Source organism: Chionomys nivalis, chromosome 1 (assembly GCF_950005125.1).
Source record: "Chionomys nivalis chromosome 1, mChiNiv1.1, whole genome shotgun sequence".
Taxonomy (NCBI): domain Eukaryota; kingdom Metazoa; phylum Chordata; class Mammalia; order Rodentia; family Cricetidae; genus Chionomys; species Chionomys nivalis.
In genome coordinates, this window is record NC_080086.1 from 173,788,498 (window position 1) to 173,809,382 (window position 20,885).

The 20,885-nt window shown below is 46.6% G+C and overlaps 2 protein-coding genes and 1 non-coding gene across 5 annotated transcripts in view; 1 reads left to right on the forward strand and 2 right to left on the reverse strand.

The window, feature by feature from the left end:
- Window positions 1-3,362: 3,362 nt before the first annotated feature.
- Window positions 3,363-3,434, reverse strand: Trnap-agg (transfer RNA proline (anticodon AGG)). The gene has a single exon. It is a non-coding gene; the product is annotated as a tRNA-Pro (tRNA).
- Window positions 3,435-9,872: 6,438 nt separating this feature from the next.
- Window positions 9,873-13,125, forward strand: Opn1sw (opsin 1, short wave sensitive). The gene is made up of 5 exons (XM_057772457.1): window positions 9,873-10,218; window positions 10,600-10,768; window positions 11,007-11,172; window positions 11,604-11,843; window positions 12,602-13,125. The coding sequence occupies exons 1-5, from the start codon at window positions 9,873-9,875 to the stop codon at window positions 12,719-12,721; spliced, it is 1,041 nt and encodes a 346-aa protein (XP_057628440.1). The 3' UTR covers window positions 12,722-13,125.
- A 792-nt stretch (window positions 13,126-13,917) lies between these two features.
- The window catches only part of Calu (calumenin), a 29,344-nt gene continuing 22,376 nt past the window's right edge, over window positions 13,918-20,885 (reverse strand). For all 3 annotated transcript variants that reach the window (XM_057772482.1, XM_057772475.1, XM_057772466.1), the window contains exons 6-7: window positions 18,002-18,201; window positions 13,918-16,222 (exon numbers count right to left, since the gene is read on the reverse strand). In XM_057772482.1, coding sequence (XP_057628465.1) covers window positions 16,118-16,222; window positions 18,002-18,201 — 305 coding nt within the window. In that variant the 3' untranslated portion in view covers window positions 13,918-16,117. The remainder of the gene's footprint in view (window positions 16,223-18,001; window positions 18,202-20,885) is intronic.

Sequence of the window (20,885 nt, forward strand, 5' to 3'; positions counted from 1 at the left end):
CACAGTATTTCCTGCTGTCAAGGTTGGGAAGCTTCCTTAGTCATTTTCGTATCTTCAGCTTCCAGCAAAGAACCTGGCCCCAGGAACAAAGAGTAAACATGACTCTTCCAACTACATTAATAATGCCCTCATCACTCACTACAGAATTTACACTCATGTTCCCTATTAACAATAATGCCCTTCATAAAAGGGGTAGAGGGAAAAATAAAAATGGCTGTCTATTGGACAACTACACATGCCTAATAAATGGTAGGCAGGGTACAAATAAATCCTCTGAGTTTATTTTAAAAAAAAAACAATAATGCCCAAAAGTCAGTAGTGAGTCCCAACCACCCCAGTCTGGTGATGGAGGAATGAAGGATGTTTCCTTCTCACCGTCTCCCCAGGGGACAGGTTCCCACGCCAGCCCCACTGGGTAGTAATCCCACCATGGAGATGAACCCCTGGGCAAGCCTACTGTCCTGCAGGTCGTCCCCCCAGACTTGGGCGGCAAGGTCATTGCTAGAGATGATGGAGAGTGGCTGCCATGGGGGACCTAAGGGAGACACATTCTGGAAGCGTGGTGACTCTGCCCTGTGCACCTCCTGGTTCTGTCTCAGCAGCAGGTCATAGTAGTGGTTGGCAGTGGGCGGAAAGAAAGAAGCTGTCAGTTGTGCCATCCAGGAGTCCAAGATCTCCTCAGGGAAGCCTAAATCTTGAGCATTAGGACTAATCTCTCCCTGGTTCCTGGGGAGCAGGTCATCGCTCACTGTTGACCTGGGGCAGCACTCAAGGGGGACCTGAACCAGTCTGTTAGTAGGAGGCAAACACTATTGGGACCAGTATGGAATTGAGATGAGGTGAAGTTAGGGGTCAAAAGGAGAGACCTTAGCAGGTCTGGTGAGGGGGGCTGTGGTTCTGGGGTGTGTTTCTGAAAGGCCAGGTAGCCAGGTGATTATCTTAGAGGGATTATCTGGATTAAACCTCATAATCCCAGGGTTTAGGACTCAACCTCACCACCAAACCCATCCCAGGAGATCATCCGCTCTCAGACTGATGCTGCCATTTATCCCCCGTTACCCTTGTTTCCAAATGCTCAGAGCAACCATTAGACATTTTTAGAATGAGCATTTGCAACATGCAGAAAAGTAAAGTTCAAAGATTAATGTAACAAGAGTGTGCACAGCGGACTTCTTGCATCACTTTCCTTGTCATGAGATTCTGGGGACTGAAGCTTGGAGCTTGTGCAGGGCAGGCAAGTGCCCCGCTACCAGCTACATCCCTAGCCACTTTTAAATTTTACAAATTTTATATTTTAGTTAATTCTTTCTCTGTGTAGTCCTTACTGTTCTGTAACTCACTCACAGAGATCCGCCTGCCTCTGCCTCCTGAGTGCTGGGATTAAAGGCGTGCACCCCCCCCCCCAGCAATTCTGAGTGATTTTTACTAGCTCTATCTTCTAGCTCACTAGTTCTCTGAGTCTAATCTGTGTGATTCATCATTGTCCCCTACCCCCATGACCTTGAATACTTGGTTCTTTTGTCCCCACTTCCTGATGCCAACATTACAGATGTACACCACTTAGGCAAGCAAGCATCTAACTGAGCTTCATTCTCAGCCCTTTTTAAGATTTATTTTAGGTGTTGGATCCCTGGAACTGGGGTTACAGACAGCTGTAACCTGCCATGTGGGTGCTGGGAATCAAACCCAGGTCCTCTGAGCACTGAACCATCTCATCTCTCAGGCCCCGTTTTTCATTTCTTAATGTTTTATTTATTTTATTCCCTCAATGCTCTCGTTATAGTCGTTTTCATTACAGGTGGCTTTCTTGTCTTGATCGTAGTGTACTTACTGTGTAGTAGTTTTCATGAGTCATCCCAGCTCTTGGAGCACTCTTGTTTCTTCTGTTCCCCCTAGGAGGGATTCCCTCATGGAATATTTTCAAAGATGGTGACAAGCCACTTTTTTTTAAAAAAAACATATATTATTTATTTAACTTTATTTTATGTGCATTGGTATGAAGGTGTCAGATCCCCTGGAACTGGAATTACAGACAGTTGTGAGCTGCCATGTGGGTGCTGGAATTGAACCTGGGTCCTCTGAAAGAAGCAGTCGGTGCTCTTAACCACTGAGCCATCTCTCCAGCCCTGACAGGGGCACTCTTACTGGGCATATAGAAGATGGACCAGAGTTCGAGACCAGCCTGGTCTACAAGAGCTAGTTCCAGGACAGGCTCCAAAACCACAGAGAAACCCTGCCTCAAAATAAATAAATAAATAAATAAATAAATAAATAAATAAATAAATAGAAGATGGACCAGTAGGGATCATATAGGAAGCAGCTCTACATGGCAGGGGATGAGTCCAAAGAATTGACTGAGGGATACATGCACAGTAGGCTGCTGATTCCCTTCAGGACAGACACGAGGTGAGGGGTTCTCCCTGGTGTATCCACAAGAAGGGGTTGGGGCACAGAGTTTATGGAAGGCCTTAAGGAACAGCTGTAGATAGGGTGCGTTTTGATTATCCGACAACTTTTCCTTTGTTTTAAATTTATTTTTGACAGTTTCATACATGTAGTCAATGTATTCTGATTCTATCTACTCCCCACGCCTCCTCCCTGTCCCCACAGCCTCTGCCCCAACATGCCCCTTATCTTTATATCTTTTTTTTTTAACTCCCTGAGTTGAATTAGTGTTTCTGGTGTGTGCATGGGTGAGCCCCCACCCCATGGAGCATGGGAGGGGCTCCATGCCCGAACAAAACTGATTTTCCCTTCCCCGGCAGCCACCAACTGCCAATAGTTCCTTGGCGAGGTGTGGGGCAGGTGAGTCCCACCTTGAGTGGCAGTGTTTTGAGCAGCCCTCAGTGCCTGGGCATGGTTGAGTCTGACTGTTACTGTACTTCTTGGTCAGGAAAAGTTGAAGAAACTGGGAAAACCTACACAAATCATGCTGTGTCACTGTTTTTTTTTTTAGTAGGTTTCTCTCTCATGCTCACCCTCTCCGTCCTCCTCTCTCTCTCTCTTTTAGTAAAATCCCCCCATATGCCTGGTTTACTAAAACATTGCTATAAAACTAACTCTTCCTTGCTCCAGTGTGATCACGAGGCATTTCTAGGAACTTCAGGGGTTAAGAACCAGGTTTCCAGTGAGGTCCTTAGTGCTAGGTAGGTGACTCACTGGACTTCTCTCACCCAGGTCTTCTAATGGAAGCCTGGTAACCACAGCCACGCCTCTCCAGTTTGACCACTTGGAATAACAAGGTGTATATACAGGCTAAGACTCTGAGGTGACTGACAGCTGCCAACACATCAAGATCCTCCCTGGCATGAGCAGGCTATGGACATGGCAGCTGGCCAAGGGGGAACAGAAAAGAATAAACAGGGCTCGTCCGGGATTTGAACCCGGGACCTCTCGCACCCTAAGCGAGAATCATACCCCTAGACCAACGAGCCACTGGTAGTCTTCCCTGGCCAGATGTGTCCTCTCTGCCACATCACCATCATTAGTAGCAGTAGTTGTGGTTCCTAGGAGCAGTTTTTCTGCTCCTCTTCTCAGGCTGGCTCCCAGCCCAGGCAGGCAAGGCTCCAGCAGGCCTTGCTCCTGGGCTCTTTCCTCAGTCACACAGCCACTCCCCTGCCTGGGGCTTCATACAGGGCTCATTCTTCCAAATGCGTAGGTGGAAGAAGGCCAGGCCCTGGCAGGTATCTCTTCTCTGGGTAGCCCTACTTCTTGCCGTCAGTTAAGAGCTATTTTTCTTTCTTAGCTCCCAGTCAGAAAAAGTTTCTCCATATCGCGTAAACTCCTGGGTGATAACCCAGAAGCTGCACCCCACTCACTCTTGCCTAGGCCACATTGGCTGACTTACCTAGTCTTCTTCCATCTGCTGGGAACGCCGACACCTGCCCTGTCTACCTTACAAGGTGAGGGTGAGGACGAGGTGAGGGCTGTGTAAAGAGCTCTACAGCACAAGCGGCTATAGCGGCACCCTAAGATGGGAAGGACCCACCAGAAGAGTGGCCACTTACTGCTGCTGCCGGCTAGGCCAAGCACGTACTCTGTGCTTTGCCAGCCTGTTGACTTTGGGACAGCCTGGTGACGTCCATGTTCCCTGCTGCGAGCTAAGGACACTCGCCTGCATTCATTGAGTTGTGGAAACACTTCCTCTTGCCTAGCTTCCGTTTCTGTAGCCATCTGCGTCCGACGCTGCTTTCAATGCAGGATCGCAGCTTCCCAGACTAGAAGACTGGAGACAGGGATCCATCCTCACACACCTACACGGCCCTCCCCACACCAGCCAGCTCTGCTTCGTGGTCCAAGGAAACTGCTAAGTGTCAGCTCCAAAACAGCTCCCATCTCAGAGAGTTCGGAGGTAGTTTCTGAGGCCAGGCAGCGGCACAGCCTCTAACCCAAGGCTCAGGAGGCTGATGCCCGTCTGGACTACATAGCAAGTTTCAGGCCATCTGAGGCTGCGTAGTGAGATCCCGTCTCTAAAATGAGGAGAATAGAGGCAAATATGAGTGACGTGGTCCAAGGACATAGAATCAGGTTGCCCCAGATACCATTTTCCAGAGCGGTGGTCAGTTCATGCCGCTTTTAAAGTTACATCATGAGAGTATGGTAAGTTAGAGACCCTTTCAGATGAATGGATGGGAATGTCAGGTAGGTGGATCAGAGCAAAGCGGGGGAAATCTCTGCTGTGATTGCACCTGCTGTCTGATGCATTCTTTTAGGATGGTGGTCTGCTAAGTCATTCCCAAGTGTTTCATGTCACACGGTTTCTCAGTCAGACACAGGGACGGGCAGTGAATGACTTTAATATGGGTAAAGATAGCCAAGGTAACGTAGCTCCAGATTGGCAGCGTTCCAACTCTCCACCGTTATTAAATTCTTCGGCCCAATGTTCTTGGCAACTCATACAATTACGAAATTCTAGTCAGTCGACCAATTCCACAGGACCTTTAACAAAGGCATCGTCGGTTTCTAAGAGTTTCCATTCACACAGAGTGACTCACACACAGCCTATCGGTGGTGTAGGCTGGGGTCCAGCAGGGGGGAAGACTCCCCAAAGAGGGCGAGGGCCGAAGTCACGGCTCAGGTGCTAGGACCGTGTAGTAGATCCGTGTAGCAGCACAGTGGTCTCCGCTGCGCCTATTCCCCATCTAACACATATGGAGTCCTTTCTTGCTTTTGGCAGGGGCTTCTGTGAGTGGGGCGCTCCCAGTGGGCAGAGACTTGTTTTAGGGGTCTTCAAGTTTAACCCTGTGCCTGGACTTTGAACCAGTGGCTCTCAGCAGTTCTGTAGGCCTGTTCCGCTTATGCACGTGACAGGACCGACCTCACCAAATTCTCCATACTGTGCCTGTAGTCGCCACTCAGCAGAGGCTGTGGGAGGAATAAATGAGCCAATGAAAGTCTCAGGAATGTGCACACACACACGAAATCACGAGTGGAAACAGATGTGCAGGGGAGCCCTGAGTAGAACCCCACCCTGTGAAGTGACCCTTCTGAAGCATGGACTGACCAGTGTTCCCTTGCCCCTGGGCTGTAAAGTTTTACTATTGACACTCAGGAGTGTCTGTACCCTATGACTGCTCTGTTGGCCCGCCATGGGGGGTGGGGTGCACTCATCTCTTCGCCAACGAGAGAAGCTTTTCCTGTCTCCGTTCCTATGCTGTCAGCTGACTTATAAATAGAAGTCAGCTCAGCCTGTCATTCCAAGATCTCAGCGCTCACGCTCCCTGATGGGCGTGTCAGGGGCTGACGTTGCTCCCGCGGGGACACCACTGAAGATGTTTCAGAGCTGAGACTCCACTTAGGTCCTGGCCAGGGCTTTGGGGTAGGGAAGGTTCTAAATTTTGGACAGGATTGTTCTCTGTGTGGCCTCTCCGGAGCACAACTCTGTATCTTGAATGCCAGGTTTCTCATCTCTGCGGTCTGGGCATCACGAACCATCCCTCCATGCTTTCTGTTGCTTCCTGCATGGGATGGAGGGCAGGGGGGCGGGGAGGGGGGTTCCCTGGGGGGGTTCCCTGCTGGAAATCCATCAGGATCTACCTATAGTTTAGTGCCAGACTCAAATGGCTGTGCCCTGAATCCATGCTGTAGGAATCCAGGCCCACCATTGCTCATGTGCTTTTACATCAAAGGAGACACAGGTAGAATTTTCTAGAGAGACCCCTGCTGAACCTTTGGAGCTTCCTCACTCTCTCCCAAGCACGAGGACAGCTTTCAGTTGGGCAGATCACTGGGGACTCCCTCATGTCTGCTAGAGCATGCCAGGCCTTCCTGATTTCATGTATCTGGGGAGCTTTGTGGGTCCGTACTCAGCAGAATTGTCACAAACATGTCAAGCTCACTGTCAACGTTGTCACCTCTGCATGAGAAGCACAGTAACACTGCTGGCAAGATGGTGGAAGGAGAGAACCAGCCCCCACAGGTTGTCCTCTGACCTCCTCGTGTGTCCTGGGGCACAAGCTAACTCTAGTTGTCTCTGGAAGGAGTGACCAAGTAGTTGGAGCCTGGGTAGAATGAAATGCTACCATATATTCTCTTGGTAATATTTGAATTTTATAAGTACTAAGCAGAGAAGAAAAAGGATTAGGACCAGGAGAAATAAATCCCAAGGCTCCAGATACAAGACGTTCCCTGGACCAGAGGAGTCCCATGGACTTCTGGAATTCCATCTCACCCAGTGCTTCCGGCTTACATGCTATGAGTTCATCTTGGGAGTCAGTGATCTAGATTTCTGTGTCTGGTGTTGAGGACATTGTTTATTTTATCTCACCAGTATCTCCCGGAGAGGCACTCTTATCTTTCATAAGCACAAAAATAGTTGGTTTGCATTGGTTTACGCCAACTCTTACATAGACTCTCTTGAACTTCGAATTATGTAAATGCGTATGTCGCGTCTATAACAGTGATACTTTTCTGGCTTAAGCCTCACTGGATCATCTATCAATTGTAACTGGGTCTGGGTTCCTCCCAACCTCTCTGACATGGGAGGGCACTGTCTTCGTAGGTATCTGGACATCAGAGAGGACAAAGAGGTGCCTACCACCTAGCCTTACATTAGAAGTAAGAGAGCCAAGGCTGTTTGAAATCCACGACAGTCAGAAACCATATGCAGACAGCAGAGGCTGACTTGCAGGATTCTGGCTGAGCAATTGCCAGGTGACCTCTGGCTCTGTCCTCAGGTCCTGCTCAGGTGGAATCCTCAGGGGGATTTTTCTAGTAATTTCTGCAGGATCTTACTTGTGGGTGAGCATGTAGCATGAATAAACCTAGAGACGGATATTGGGGTTCAAGCTGAAGATCAGAAAGGCAAAGCAGGCGTTTGGGAGGCAGAGGCAGGTGGATCTCTGTGAGTTCAAGACCAGCCTGGTCTACAAGAGCTAGTTCCAGGACAGGTTCCAAAACCAAAAAGAAACCCTGTCTTGAAAAAAACAAACAAACAAAAAACAAACAAACAACAACAACAACAAAAAGAAAGATAAAGCAGTCTACCAAATCTTCAGATCGAAAAGGCAAGATCATGTTCCTCAGACTCCACACTCCACTGAGTTCCCGTCTCTTCTCTATATTCCTCTCTCTGCCCGGGCATATCACTCCTGTCTCCACCTCCTTAGTGCTGGGATTAAAGGTGCGGGATCCCAAGATCCCACCTTTGTGTGAGCTCTGTTTCTCTTTTAGACAGATCAATCTCGTGTAGCCCAAGGTGGCCTTGAACTTACAGAGATTCTTCTGCCTCTGTCTCCCGAGTCCTGGGATTAAAGGTGTGCGCCACCACTCCTTGGCCTGTATGGCTGCTTTGCCCTCTGATCTTCAGGCAAGTGTTATTTATTAAAACACAAATAATGTACCACTACATGAGCATCTATGTGAGGTAACCTGTGTGTGCAGATGGGAATGTCATTCTTTCCAACATGGCTGACTTGTCTCCTCCTAGTGCTTTTGACTTAAGTAGGAGTCAAGGGACTGCAACAAATACCGTGGTCAGGCGTGGCTGTGGTTTTGGGTTTTGTTTTTTTTGTTTAATGCATTTTTTTTATTATTTTAATTTGTATTTAGGATTCTTTGTGTATGTGTCTGCGTGCACATGCACACACAACTGGGTCTCCTGAAGATGGAGTTAAAGCAGTTGTGAACCACTCTGAGTGGATGCTGGGAACTGAACTTGGGTCCTCTGGAAGAGCAGCATCTACTCTTATACACTGAGCCATCTCTCCAGCCCTGGCTTAACACACACACACACACACACACACACACACACGGAATTGATATAGATGCTTCATTTATGGCTGAGCACTCAATAGTCAATTACTCTTAGCCCTTTGACCAGACGACTCTGCATTAATGGCTGCCCACTGCAGTCTTCCCAGAACACACTCTGTAGACCAGGCTAGCCATAAATTCAGAGATCTGTCTGCCTCTGCCTCCCAAGTGCTGGGATTAAAGGTGTGCACCACCACCGCCCGGATTTTTTTCCCCCAAAACTATGTGTATGTATGATCACTGCGTGCATGTCTGGTGCCTGTGGAGGCCAAAAGATGGTGATGGATCTCCTTGGAACTGGAGTTACTTGTAAGCCACCATGTGGGTGCTGGGAACCAAACCTGGGTCCTCTTAAGAGCAGCCAATGCTCTTAACCACTGAATCATCTTTCTAGTCCCATATTCTAGTTTGCTGCGGTGGTTTGAATAAGAAATGGCCCCCATAGGTCATGTATTTGAACACTTGGTTCACAGCTGATGATAGCGGGGCGGGGGGAGGGGCGGGAGGGGTACGGAACTTTCAGGGTGTAGACCTTGCTGGAGGAAGTGTGTCACTAAGGGCAGGCTTTGGGAGACTGGCCTTATCCATTCCCATGCTAAGAGGCTAACTCGGTGTCCATCACCTCATTCAGAAGAGTGTCATTCTCTCCTGTTCTAATCTAAAAGAAGTCAAATCTAAGAGGCAGCCTGGAGGTCCAAGTAGGAAGATTCACCGCAGAGGCTCAATGACACAGAAGCAGGCACACCCGGGACTCAAAGTAGGGTGGAGTAGGGCCGGGCGGTGGTGGCGCACGCCTTTAATCCCAGCACTTGGGAGGCAGAGGCAGGCGGATCTCTGTGAGTTCGAGGCCAGCCTGGTCTACAGAGCTAGTTCCAGGACAGGCTCCAAAGCTACAGAGAAACCCTGTCTCAAAAAACCAAAAAAAAAAAAAAGTAGGGTGGAGTTGCTTCTGTCATGTTTCATCATGGCTGTTTAGAGTGTTCCCAAAGTGGATTGGAGAGATGGCTCAGTGGTTAAGAGCACTGGCTTCTCTCTCAGAGGACCCAGGTTCAATTCCCAGCACCCACATGGCAGCTCACAACGGTCTGTAACTCCAGTTCCAGAGGATCTGACACCCTCATACAGACACACACATGCAGTCAAAACACCAATGTACATAAAATGTCATTTTAAAAAATTAAAAAATGCTCCCAAGGGTGCTCCCCAGAGGCCAATTGTCAGCCACTCCGGATAGGGACACTCAGGATGGGCACCTTTCACAAAGGGCCAGGGTGAGGTGCAGAGGCGGGGACGAGTTGTGTGGTGGCATTTGCAGTGGATATAGGTCAGCATCTTCCAGGCCACAGGAACCAATATTGACCCACCTCAGCACCCAGCCTTGCAGATCCAGGTTCCCTGACCCTAATCTGTTATCCTCTGAAGAACACAATCAGCTTTGGGATCATGAAAGGTTAAGGTGGGGGTGAAGAGAGCTCTAATCCTGGACCTCATCTTTGGGAGGCTTAGGGTCATTCAGAGTCCCACTGTGTCTTTAAAGGAGGGTGCTGTGGGGAGGGGCAAAGCAGAAGAACAATCTATAAGAGGGACTGGAGGTGGTGGCGAGGGATCCCAAGCACAAGATGTCAGGAGAGGACGATTTCTACCTGTTCCGCAATATCTCCTCCGTGGGGCCCTGGGACGGGCCTCAGTACCACATAGCTCCTGTCTGGGCTTTCCACCTCCAGGCAGCCTTTATGGGGTTTGTCTTCTTCGCAGGGACCCCACTAAATGCCATAGTGCTGGTGGCCACACTGCGTTACAAAAAGCTGCGGCAGCCCCTCAACTACATCCTGGTCAATGTATCCCTCGGGGGCTTCCTCTTCTGCAGCTTCTCCGTCTTCACTGTCTTTATCGCCAGCTGTCACGGCTACTTCCTCTTTGGCCGCCACGTTTGTGCTCTGGAGGCCTTCCTGGGCTCTGCAGCAGGTACAGCACCGTAGGCAACCAGGGCTAGGGAGCGGCAAAGGATGTTACTCCAGGATTGGAACCTGGAGCCGGGCTTTTGGTTTGGAGCAGGCTCTTTTTTTTTTTTTTTTTTTTTTTTTTTTTGGTTTTTCGAGACAGGGTTTCTCTGTGGTTTTGGAGCCTGTCCTGGAACTAGCTCTTGTAGACCAGGCTGGTCTCGAACTCACAGAGGTCCGCCTGCCTCTGCCTCCCGAGTGCTGGGAATCACCCTGAGTACTTGACCAAACCAGGACGCGTGAGCATTAGCCGCTATTCCAATTCTCTGGACTCACTCAGTTACATTTGTGTTCCACTCCAGGCTGGGTGAGGCTGTCTATTCTGTTTGTTTCACATTTGCCACAGGTCTAGTGACAGGGTGGTCCTTGGCTTTCCTGGCTTTGGAGCGCTACATTGTCATCTGTAAGCCCTTTGGCAACTTCCGCTTCAGCTCCAAGCATGCTCTGATGGTGGTCCTGGTTACTTGGATCATTGGTATCGGAGTGTCCATCCCACCCTTCTTTGGCTGGAGCAGGTGAGAGGGCAGGGTAGTGGTTTGATGTGGGAAGAGAGATTGGGTATAGCCTTTTATTCTTTGATCTGAGTTTGGAGAGAAAGGAAAAAGGGCAGCTGGAGACATCAGTGTTTACTCTGCAGTTGGAATTACTGCAGTCTTTTTGGCGTCCTTCCGACCGGAGAAGCTAATCCAGGAATGCCAGCTCCCACCCTGCTAGCTCTCAAGGAGAGCCGAGTGAACTCTTGATCCTTTTCAGGTACATCCCTGAGGGCCTGCAGTGCTCCTGCGGCCCGGACTGGTACACAGTTGGCACCAAGTATCGAAGCGAATACTACACGTGGTTCCTCTTCCTGTTCTGTTTCATCGTGCCTCTTTCCCTCATCTGCTTCTCCTATTCGCAGTTGCTGAGGACTCTCAGAGCTGTGAGTGGCCTTTGAGAGGGTCAGGTAGGAGTGAATCAGGAGGCTCCAGGACAGAGAGCACGTGTGTCTGCCCCAGGACACACGTCTGGAATACCCGTGGTCAGACGGGAGCTAGCAAGAGTGGGGAAGGGGGAATGAAAAATCCTGGAGTCACAACTCAGTGGTAGAGTACTTCAGTAGCAGGTGGGAGGAATGCTCTATCCCAGCATGAGACAGTGGGGGAAGGGGACAAAGACCTGGGAGAGGAGGGGGAACGGAGTGAGACTCATCTTTCCTAATGCCAAAGAGCTGAGATCCACCTCCATGATGCCTCCCTCAAAGGAAAGCCAAACTCAGCTAGAAGAGCCGGTGAGAGATTTTCACTACACAGCAGGGTTCAGAGATCTGGAGTTGAGGCCAGAAGAGAGGCTATGACCTGTGCTCAATTCCAGGTAGCAGCTCAGCAGCAAGAGTCAGCTACGACCCAGAAGGCTGAACGGGAGGTGAGCCACATGGTGGTGGTGATGGTGGGATCCTTCTGTCTCTGCTACGTGCCCTATGCTGCCCTGGCCATGTACATTGTCAACAACCGTAACCATGGGCTAGACTTACGGTTCGTCACCATCCCGGCCTTCTTCTCCAAGAGCTCATGTGTCTACAATCCCATCATCTACGGCTTCATGAATAAGCAGGTAAAGCTGTCTACCTACATTCCCATGAGGACCTGGCCCATTAGACCCTGATTTTTTGCTTATTGACGTTTTAACTCGGCACCCTGGATGCTACACAGGCCTCATAGATGAGGAAAGGTAGATCAGGAAAGGTACAGAGTCCAAGCGAGCCAGGAAACTCTTGGTTGGCATATATATGGAGAATGTGGTTCCTAAAACACTAGAAGGAAGGTTAGACCTTGAGTTGGAAAAATCAAGTTGTTCTAAAGGGGGGATGGACTGGGAATCTCCTTAGCAATGCTGGAGATTGAACACAGGGCCTTTCGCATGCCAGGCAAATATTCTTAGTAGTGAGTTATACGTCCCTACCCTTAAGCTTTCTGTTTTGGTGAAAATGTGACATCAATAGCAACAGATGTCTAGCTTTTTGCAATTTTTTCCCCTTTTTAAGATAGGGCCAAACCGTGTAGCCCCAACCGTCCCAGAACTTCTATGGAAACTAGTCTGGCCTTAAACTCAGTGATTTGCCTGCCTCTGTCCCCAAGTGTTGGAGTTAAAGGCATGCACCGCCACCTATGTCCAGTCTTCTGCAAACTCTTAATCCAGCCCTTCTAAAGTCTAGCTTGCATCGCTTCTCGGCCTTTTGGCTAAGATCAAGTGTAAAGTCTAGCTTGCAAGATCAAGTAAACCCTACCCTGCCTCGAAAAACCAAATAAATATATAAAAAGTGGAGTTTAAGTAGTTTGTAGGGCAAGGATGACACACACCTTTCCTTCCAGTTCCGGGCTTGCATCCTGGAGATGGTGTGCAGGAAGCCCATGAATGACGAAAGCGAGATGCCTGGCTCTCAGAAAACAGAAGTTTCTACTGCCTCTTCTAGCAAAGTCGGCCCTCACTAAGGACCTTAACTGGCCTGCTGGCAGCAAGAACGCCACATTCAGTTTCTACATTCTCCATTAAAACCCTAGCACAGGGAAGAGATGGGAAGGGGAGCAATGGCACTCCTGGGAGCAGCTTCGTTTTCCTGTTATTCTCTTCCTGTCAGTGAGGCTACTCTTCCCACATGGACCATTTCAACAGTCAGTTTCTACTCCTAAGTGGTACCTTCATCCCCGGAGACCTGCAAAAATGACCTTCTCTGTCATTTTTCATCCCCCTTGTTGGGTCTGGGATGACACGCCCTGTTAGATGAGCAATAGGGGCAGGTGCCTACAGCGAATTTAAAAGAACCTCCCAGTGGGGTTTCTTGCAGTTGCTGCAGCCCTGGTTGTAGTAGCCATAGCCAGAGCTGCCTCAGCTCACCCATCTCAAACAGAATTATTCTAGGTGTTCTCCTCTCCACTTGGCTAAATGAATGTATCCATTTAAAGCTGTGCATTGATTAAAGTTAGTGGTTTAATCCCATGACATCCTCAAAATGAATTTGCATGTCTCAGTACCATTTATAAATCAAACCCAAGTGCTAAAAACATTTTACCTTACACTCTCCCTACACCTGCTGCTCCTGGGAAATGAATCCCTTTAAAATGAAAACCAAGATAAATGTGTTCAGCTATACTCAAGGAATGCTGGATGCGTCTCAGGCGATGATGCACGGGAAGGCAGGAGGGTCGGAGCTGTGAGAAGCAACCAGAAACCTCAGGAACAGCAAAGGACTAAGTCTGAGGGAGGAGGTAGTGCTCTCTCAGCCTGGCGGGGAGATATGGTGGGACATTCTAGGAGAAATCCTTCTTGACATTTTATATTACAGAATTCTAAGCCACAAGCCATATATTCCTTAATTCTTGGTTTCTTCCTTCCTTTTTTAAAAAAAAGATTTAGTTTTATTTCATGTGCATTGATGTTTTGCCTGCATGTACGTCTGTGTGAGGGTGTCAGGTCTCCTGGAACTGGAGCTACAGAGTTGTGAGCTGCCACATGGGTGCTGGGAATTTAACCTGAGCCCTCTGGAAAAGCAGCAGTGCTCTTAGATGCTGAGCCATCTCTCTAGCCCCTTCTCGGTTTCTTGAGACAGGGTCTCACTATGCAGTCTTGGCTGGCCTGGAACACAATCCCATTTCCAAGAGAATGAAAGAGACACACGCCCCTGATGAATGTAAACAGTTTTTATTCAGAAACAGATAGGTACCTGCTTGCATTACAGAATATAAAACTTGGTTTACACTCTATAAAAAAGAACCAATACTCAAATTCAAAAGAGCTTAGCATTCAGAGCACACCCTATGGACATGCAGTCACTGCTCACTGCCTCAGACTTGATTTAAACCAGAAACCCAAACCTAAACCCCAACACTATATGGGGCTCATGGAGATGAGAGCAGTTCTTGCTGCTGAGCACCCTATGTCCGGAATATGCCATTGTAGCACACTAAGCTTGCTGGTTAAGTGTGTGACTTTCACATCAGTGTTAGCCTCTGTGCACCAAATGGCCGTAAGGCCCTCTTACCACACAGTGTGTGATGTACCCTCTCTAAGTCAGGGTTGGTGGCATTAATTATCTCTGGTCTCCTTAACAGTAAAGAGTTGAAAATCTGGAAGGCAGAGAATGTTTATTACTCCTATCCTGGGGTTAAAACTTCGAGTGTATCTTCTATCAAGAGCTTGATGCAATGGCTGGGGTGAAGTTACACCACACCTGGCTCTTTACCACACCACGCAGCCTACCTCAACAGGATTGTGGAAGACCAAAGGGTAGGTCTAGGTTCAGATATGACCATCACCCAGCACCACCACCTGAATGTATTATTCAGATATAGGAAATAATAAAGATTATATATACATATATTTATCTTAGTAACCTGAGGGTTAAAGATTTGGAATACATTAATTCTTAAGATGCCCATTAGTAAGAGATCAAAATATTGGGTTGCACAAAATATGGTTAAGGGGAGTTGGCAACAGACAGGGTTTTTGATAAGGATGGCAACCTGATGATCCATGACCTTCCTACCTACCCACCTTTTAGTGTCAGAGAGAAAGGAAGACGACAAAATGGGACTGATGGGTTAAAGACAGGAAGGATGAGCAGTGGTCCTCAAACCAAAGAGCCTCCTCTGTATGTCTGTCCTTCCATCCTTGAGTCAGAGGCCTGACAGAGAGTGGTTTGCGTTCTGAGGTATGAGGATCCTGGTCAAATCAGCAGCATGAGGTTTTTAGAAACCAGCCCACAAGATAGGAACACTGCAACCAAGCTTGTAACTAATACTGCTATTCAGCTATTGTCCACAAGAGAAAAAGAAGGGAAAAACTCCTCACTGTATCATCAGGAGGTTCAACGCTTTCATGTAAGGTGCCCAAATCAGTCATCTTGTGGCTTCTTAAATTCCCATTTGGTGATTATTTTTCCTGTTAAAGGCACTTTCAATGACATGATCGCAGAAAGTCAATTGTAACTGCAGTAAAACCAAGATTAGTTCCTGGGGGGCTGTATGGGGCCTTGCGGTGATCTCCACAGGCACACGTCAGAATAAAATGCATGCCCTGCACACACTTTTTTCCTTTTGTTTTCTGGCTGTTTCCAGTTGGAAACAGCTCAACAGAGAGCTAGAAATAGCCCTGGGAAGAGATCATACACACTACTTGATTCATTTTTCAAGACACTGGCCCTAATTCTTCCTACCACAGCTGTGCTTGACAAAATTAGCAAATAGCTAGTCCTAACAGGGGAAAAAGAGTGAAGTCAAGTGCGTCAAGCTGTCTTACAGCACAGGGATCTAGCCTTGCCCAGACAATGGCAGGCTCGGTGGCTGGGCCTGTGACAACTGTATGGCCACTTGAAAATTAAGCATTTCAACAGGCAAGATAAAGCATTCTCTCCCTAAACATAAATCACAGAGTACATGCTTTTCCTTTTTTTTCTCTTCTGAACATTTCTATTGATCTCAGGCTTTTTAAAAAATTAGTTAAGTGAGAATTATAAAAAAAATACGTGTCAAGGGGTTGAGAAAGAGTAAAGAGCTAATGTCTGCCTACAAGTGTGGGTTGAGGATCTTGATCCTTCATATTATACTCCCAACTAGAGAACAATACAAAAATAAACACACCATGTCATACATTATACAAAGTGTAAACCTACAGACACGAGTGCACTACTCAGAGTTGTTCTTCAGAAGCATGGCCCCCCAGTCCCTCGAGGGGAGAAGAAAGGGGGCAGGATGGTTTTCATTATCTTGATATGCCTTTTCATGTCTTAAAAGTTTGTAATAACAGTCTCAGTAGCGCAAACAATTTCATGTGAAACCAGAGCTGTAAAAATAAATTACTTTTGAAGAAATGTAGGTTCCTCTGTCTGCAGCTTAGAACTCATCATGTCGCACCAAGGCCTCCCCAAAATCTGTGGCCTGGCTGCCCACAAATAAATCATACTTGTCGACAATCTCTTCCTTGGTGAGCTTGCCATCCTGAAATCACAAGGAACAGAGAACTGAGACCGTACATACTTTCCATTCCAAATTCAGAAAGACTGCTATAAAATAAGAGTAACCCGAGACTGTAATACTGTAAGGTTCTAGTTCCTGCTGCATGCAAACTCAGGTGTTATCCTCCATTTCTCTCTCTTTCTCTCTCCTTCCCTCTCTCCCTCCCTCACACACACACACACACACACACACACACACACACACACACACACACACACACCTTTTTTCATCAAGAAGGTCACTAGTGGGCTGGGGATATAGTTTAATGATAAAGTGTTTGTCTAGTATGACTGAGGCCCTGGGTTTGACCCCTGTACTCAGAAAGCCAGACAGAAGAGTTGTTCAGGGCTAGCCAGGGCTACAGAGGGAGATTCTATTTCAAAGGGGGGGGAAAAAGTCAAAAGTGGAAAAAAATGGGCCAAATATACTCAACAACTTCAGGACAGAGACACAAATCTGTTCCCTAGGCAGCAAACATTCTTTTTGGAGTCAACTACGGTGCAGTTGCCAAACATGGGTGGAAGATGGCCAGGAACATTGGGTTGCTACTCCAGGGCGCATCAGATCGAGGTCTGACAGGAACAGTGAACTCTCCAGGGCCATCCTCATCTCACCTCCACTCTAATAAGATGAGCCACATCAAAACAGGCTGGGTCACTCATCTCAAACAGAACCAAGACTCCTCAGAGAAGACTGCTCACATTCTCACAACTCGGGGCATGAGAGCTGGGCTGCTTAAGTGATGCTGAGCAAGAGCTTAAAACTGATCAGCCCTTAATAAGGTCCTGAGACACAGCACCTAAAGACTAGAGATGTTCAAACAAACAAACAAACAAGTCTGGTCTTTAACATCCAGAACTCTGAAAAGGTGACAGGGCTTAGTTAAAATGTGATTACTGCTGGGTGGTGGTGGTGGCGCACGCCTTTAATCCCAGCACTTGGGAAGCAGAGGCAGGTGGATCTCTGTGAGTTCGAGGCCAGCCTGGTCTATAAGAGCTAGTTCTAGGACAGGCTCCAAAATTACAGAGAAACACTGTCTTGGGGGTGGGGGGGAAGAAGAAGAAAATGTGAGATTACCTAAGCACCTCACATAATTTTCAATTCTAACAGAGTTCAGAGAAAAGCTGGCTTATAACCCCTGTAAAGGGCTTAAATTTTAAGAATATATTTGATGCTGGGAATGGTGATATACCTTTAATCTCAGCAATGGAGAGACAAGCAAGCGTGTCTCTGTTAGCTGGAGGCCAAGTTGGTCTACACTAGAGTTTCAGGCCAGTCAGCAAGGGCTATATATTGAGAGTCTCAGTCAGTCAGTCAGCTGTCAGTCTGTCTGCTCTGTTTCCTCTAAAAATTCTATGTATGTGTGTGTATTTGATTTAGAATGGAAATAACTGGCTTGGAAAAAAGGTAGAATGAGCCTGTAAAAGGTAAAAGAACACAGGAAAGAACAACCAACATTTTAAAAAGACAATTTCCAGGAGATCCAACAGTTAGAACTGATACATGTTGTGTCAGGCTTTAAACCACGACTCTTTGCTGAAGTCCAGGTTTCTCCAACACCATGAGCACAGAGCAAGCACTTTCCAAAATGAGATCAGATAGTTAGTGCTGCCCTGAAGATTTCTGGTCATTAAATTTAGGTCCTTGGCAGATCTGAGGTAAGTAAGACCCAAAACACTATATTTTGATGACATCTGTTTAAGACAATACCCTATGAAGACTCTGATCATGGCTAGATTGCTTGGGCCTGGAATGACTTACCTTGTTTTGGTCTGACTCATAGACTAGATGCCTGGCTTCTGCCTCTGCATGGTCATAGTCTGAAGGGAGGATCCAGTCTTTGGTCTCCTCCTTGTCCATCTTCCCATCCCGGTTCTTATCTCGAAACTCAACAAACTGTTCTCGCTCTGTCTTCACCCATTCTGGCTCATCAGCATTTCCGTCATGACTGTACATGTCACCTGTGTGCAGAAACACACATACAACAGAATTAGTCTTATTCCAAAGGCTACCCACACACAGTCACACAGTTTTCTTAGGCCAGAGAGAGAGACTTCAGAAGGTACGGTAGTTGTCCGTGGCTTAACTGTGGATCTTTAACAAGAGTATTTCCACATGCTGACCCAGTGACAGGAGAGTGGAACCCGTATCATAAACAAACAAACAAACAAATGAAGGCAGAAGCTGGGCAATAGTTGGCACATGCCTTTAATCCCAGCACTCAGAACTCTTCGTGAGTTTGAGGCCAGCTTGGTCTATAGAGTGAGTTCTAGGACAGGCAGAGCTACACAAAGAAACCCTGTCTCAGTGGGGGAGAAAAAGAGGCAGAAATAAGGAGGTGAAGCTGAGCATGGTGGTGCATGTTTGTAAACCCAGAACTTTGGGAAGCTGAGGCAGGAGTTCAAAGCTAACTCGAGCTATATGAGAACTTATCTCAAAATAAAAGAAATAAGTTGACCAATACCAAGTAAGGTTCCCTCATTTACTGCATTGCATTTTACCCCAAGTGGCTAATTATACTGGACACTGGTTTAAGGAGGTCTGGTTATAAACTCTGAAGGAAACTGTCTCCCTACCAGCCAATGCCTACATAAGTGACTGTCTGAGTGGTTTCCATTAGGACAAGCATGGCCCATGCAGAGGAACACCCTCAGAAGTACACTGACAAGGAAAGAAGCAAATTCCTGGTTCTCAACTGCACATATATAATTTTTTTTCTTAAAAATTTAACTGTGTAAGAATGTGGCATGGCACTTAAGGCTTCTATTCTGTTTCCCTTCTACAATCTCCTCCTTTACTTATAGAAGCTCTAGAGACAAAAGCATTGGTGTTAGTCTTAGGAAAGCAGATGGCCAGGGAAATTGGTAACAAATGTCAAGAGGCTTCTAAATTTTTGTGTATAAAAAACAAAAACCGAGTCTTAATTTTAGTTATAAGATCATTAAAAGCAATTTTGATGATAGATTACATCATACATTTTGGCATTTAACTCCAAAGAAGCTGGAAGAACAAAGTAGCATGGCCGTCACAAATCTCCCATTCCACTCAGCTACACAGACAGGGCTTCAGTAACAGTTAGTTTCGTTTTATATTAAGGTAACATGCATACAGGAAGTGCCATTTTGAGACAGGGTCTTACCCCAGATTGGCCTCAAATTGGAGATGTTCCTGCCTCAGCCTCCCAAGGGCTGTAACTGCAGGCAGGTACCACCTGTTCAGTTCTGTGTAACATTTTCAGAGTAATTTAATCTGTAAGATACTTAACACTAAGCTTTATTCTCGAAAAGAAGCCTTTTGATATTTCCATTTAAATGCACAATACACTTGTAAGTAATTATGTCAAGATAATTAAGATAAAACTCCAAGATAAAATGTATCAAGAACACAAAAATGTTTGCAAAAACTAAAAATAAATAAAATACAAATAGTAGAGAAATAGCTTATCTTTTAGTTTTCTCGAGTCAACACTATTTTTTGTCCATTTTGTGACTAGTAAATGGGATGAACATCCCTACAAGACTGAACAAAAATCAACTGTGATCAAGGAATGGTCACACTGCTGCCAAACAAATATTGGCATTTAAGAAATTATATAGGGCTAGGATGTAGCTGAGTGGCAGAGAGCCTGCCTAGCATGCCAAAGTCCTGGATTTGACTTCCGGTGCCTAACATAAACCTATAAACAAAAATAAATGTTTCCAGTTTAGTTAAGGAAAAATGTGTATATTTTACATATTTATTTTTTTCTCCATGCACATATAACTCAAAGCACTATTTTCCCTTTAGTAACTAATAAATGCAAAAATAACAATTAGCTGGACGTGATGGCACACATCTTTAGTTCTAGCACTCAGGAAGCAGAGGCAGATAGTTTTGTGAGTTTGAAGCCAGCCTGGTCTACAGAGTGAGTTTCTGGGTAGCCAGAGCTACACAGTAAGACCCTGTCTCAAAAAACCCACATTTTTTTAATGTTAAAGTAATTAAAGTTAATATTAAAAGATGTTAATAAATGTTAAAGCAATCAACATTTATTGAGTGCTCGTACTCTAGGCATCATGATCAGCACCTACTTACACTATTTGTTTTCATTATGTGAACTTTCAGACACACACAAACGCAGAAAAAACCGGTAGATCTCCCACTCAGCTACCAACTCCTACAGGTACCATGGTTGTGCACATGTGCTCATCCATGACACCCCCACCCTACTTATTTTAGGGCAAATACTAGGTACTACCTACCCCCACATACTGTTGAGTTTAGCTCTAAAATGAGGGAATGTTCTTATAACCAGGAAGCCCTCAGCACAGTTTATAAAGTGACTCCTGTGCATCATCCACTATCCACTTCAAGTTTAAACTTCTGAATTACTGTTTAAGAGTTGGTGTATTTCAACCTCACAGAATCCTCCTGTCTCCTAAGTGCTGGGATCAGGCAGGGCCACCACACACAGCTTATAATGGTTTAAATGCCTAATTAAATATTTTAGATAACAACTTTAAAACATAAGTGAATGGCATTTGATGAAATTCCTTTTAGGTCTACTGTGGTGGTGCACACCACTCCCAGCACTTGGAAGGCAGAGCCAGGAGGATCACCGCATGTGTGAGGACAGTCTGGACTACATGGCGAGACAGAAGTTAAA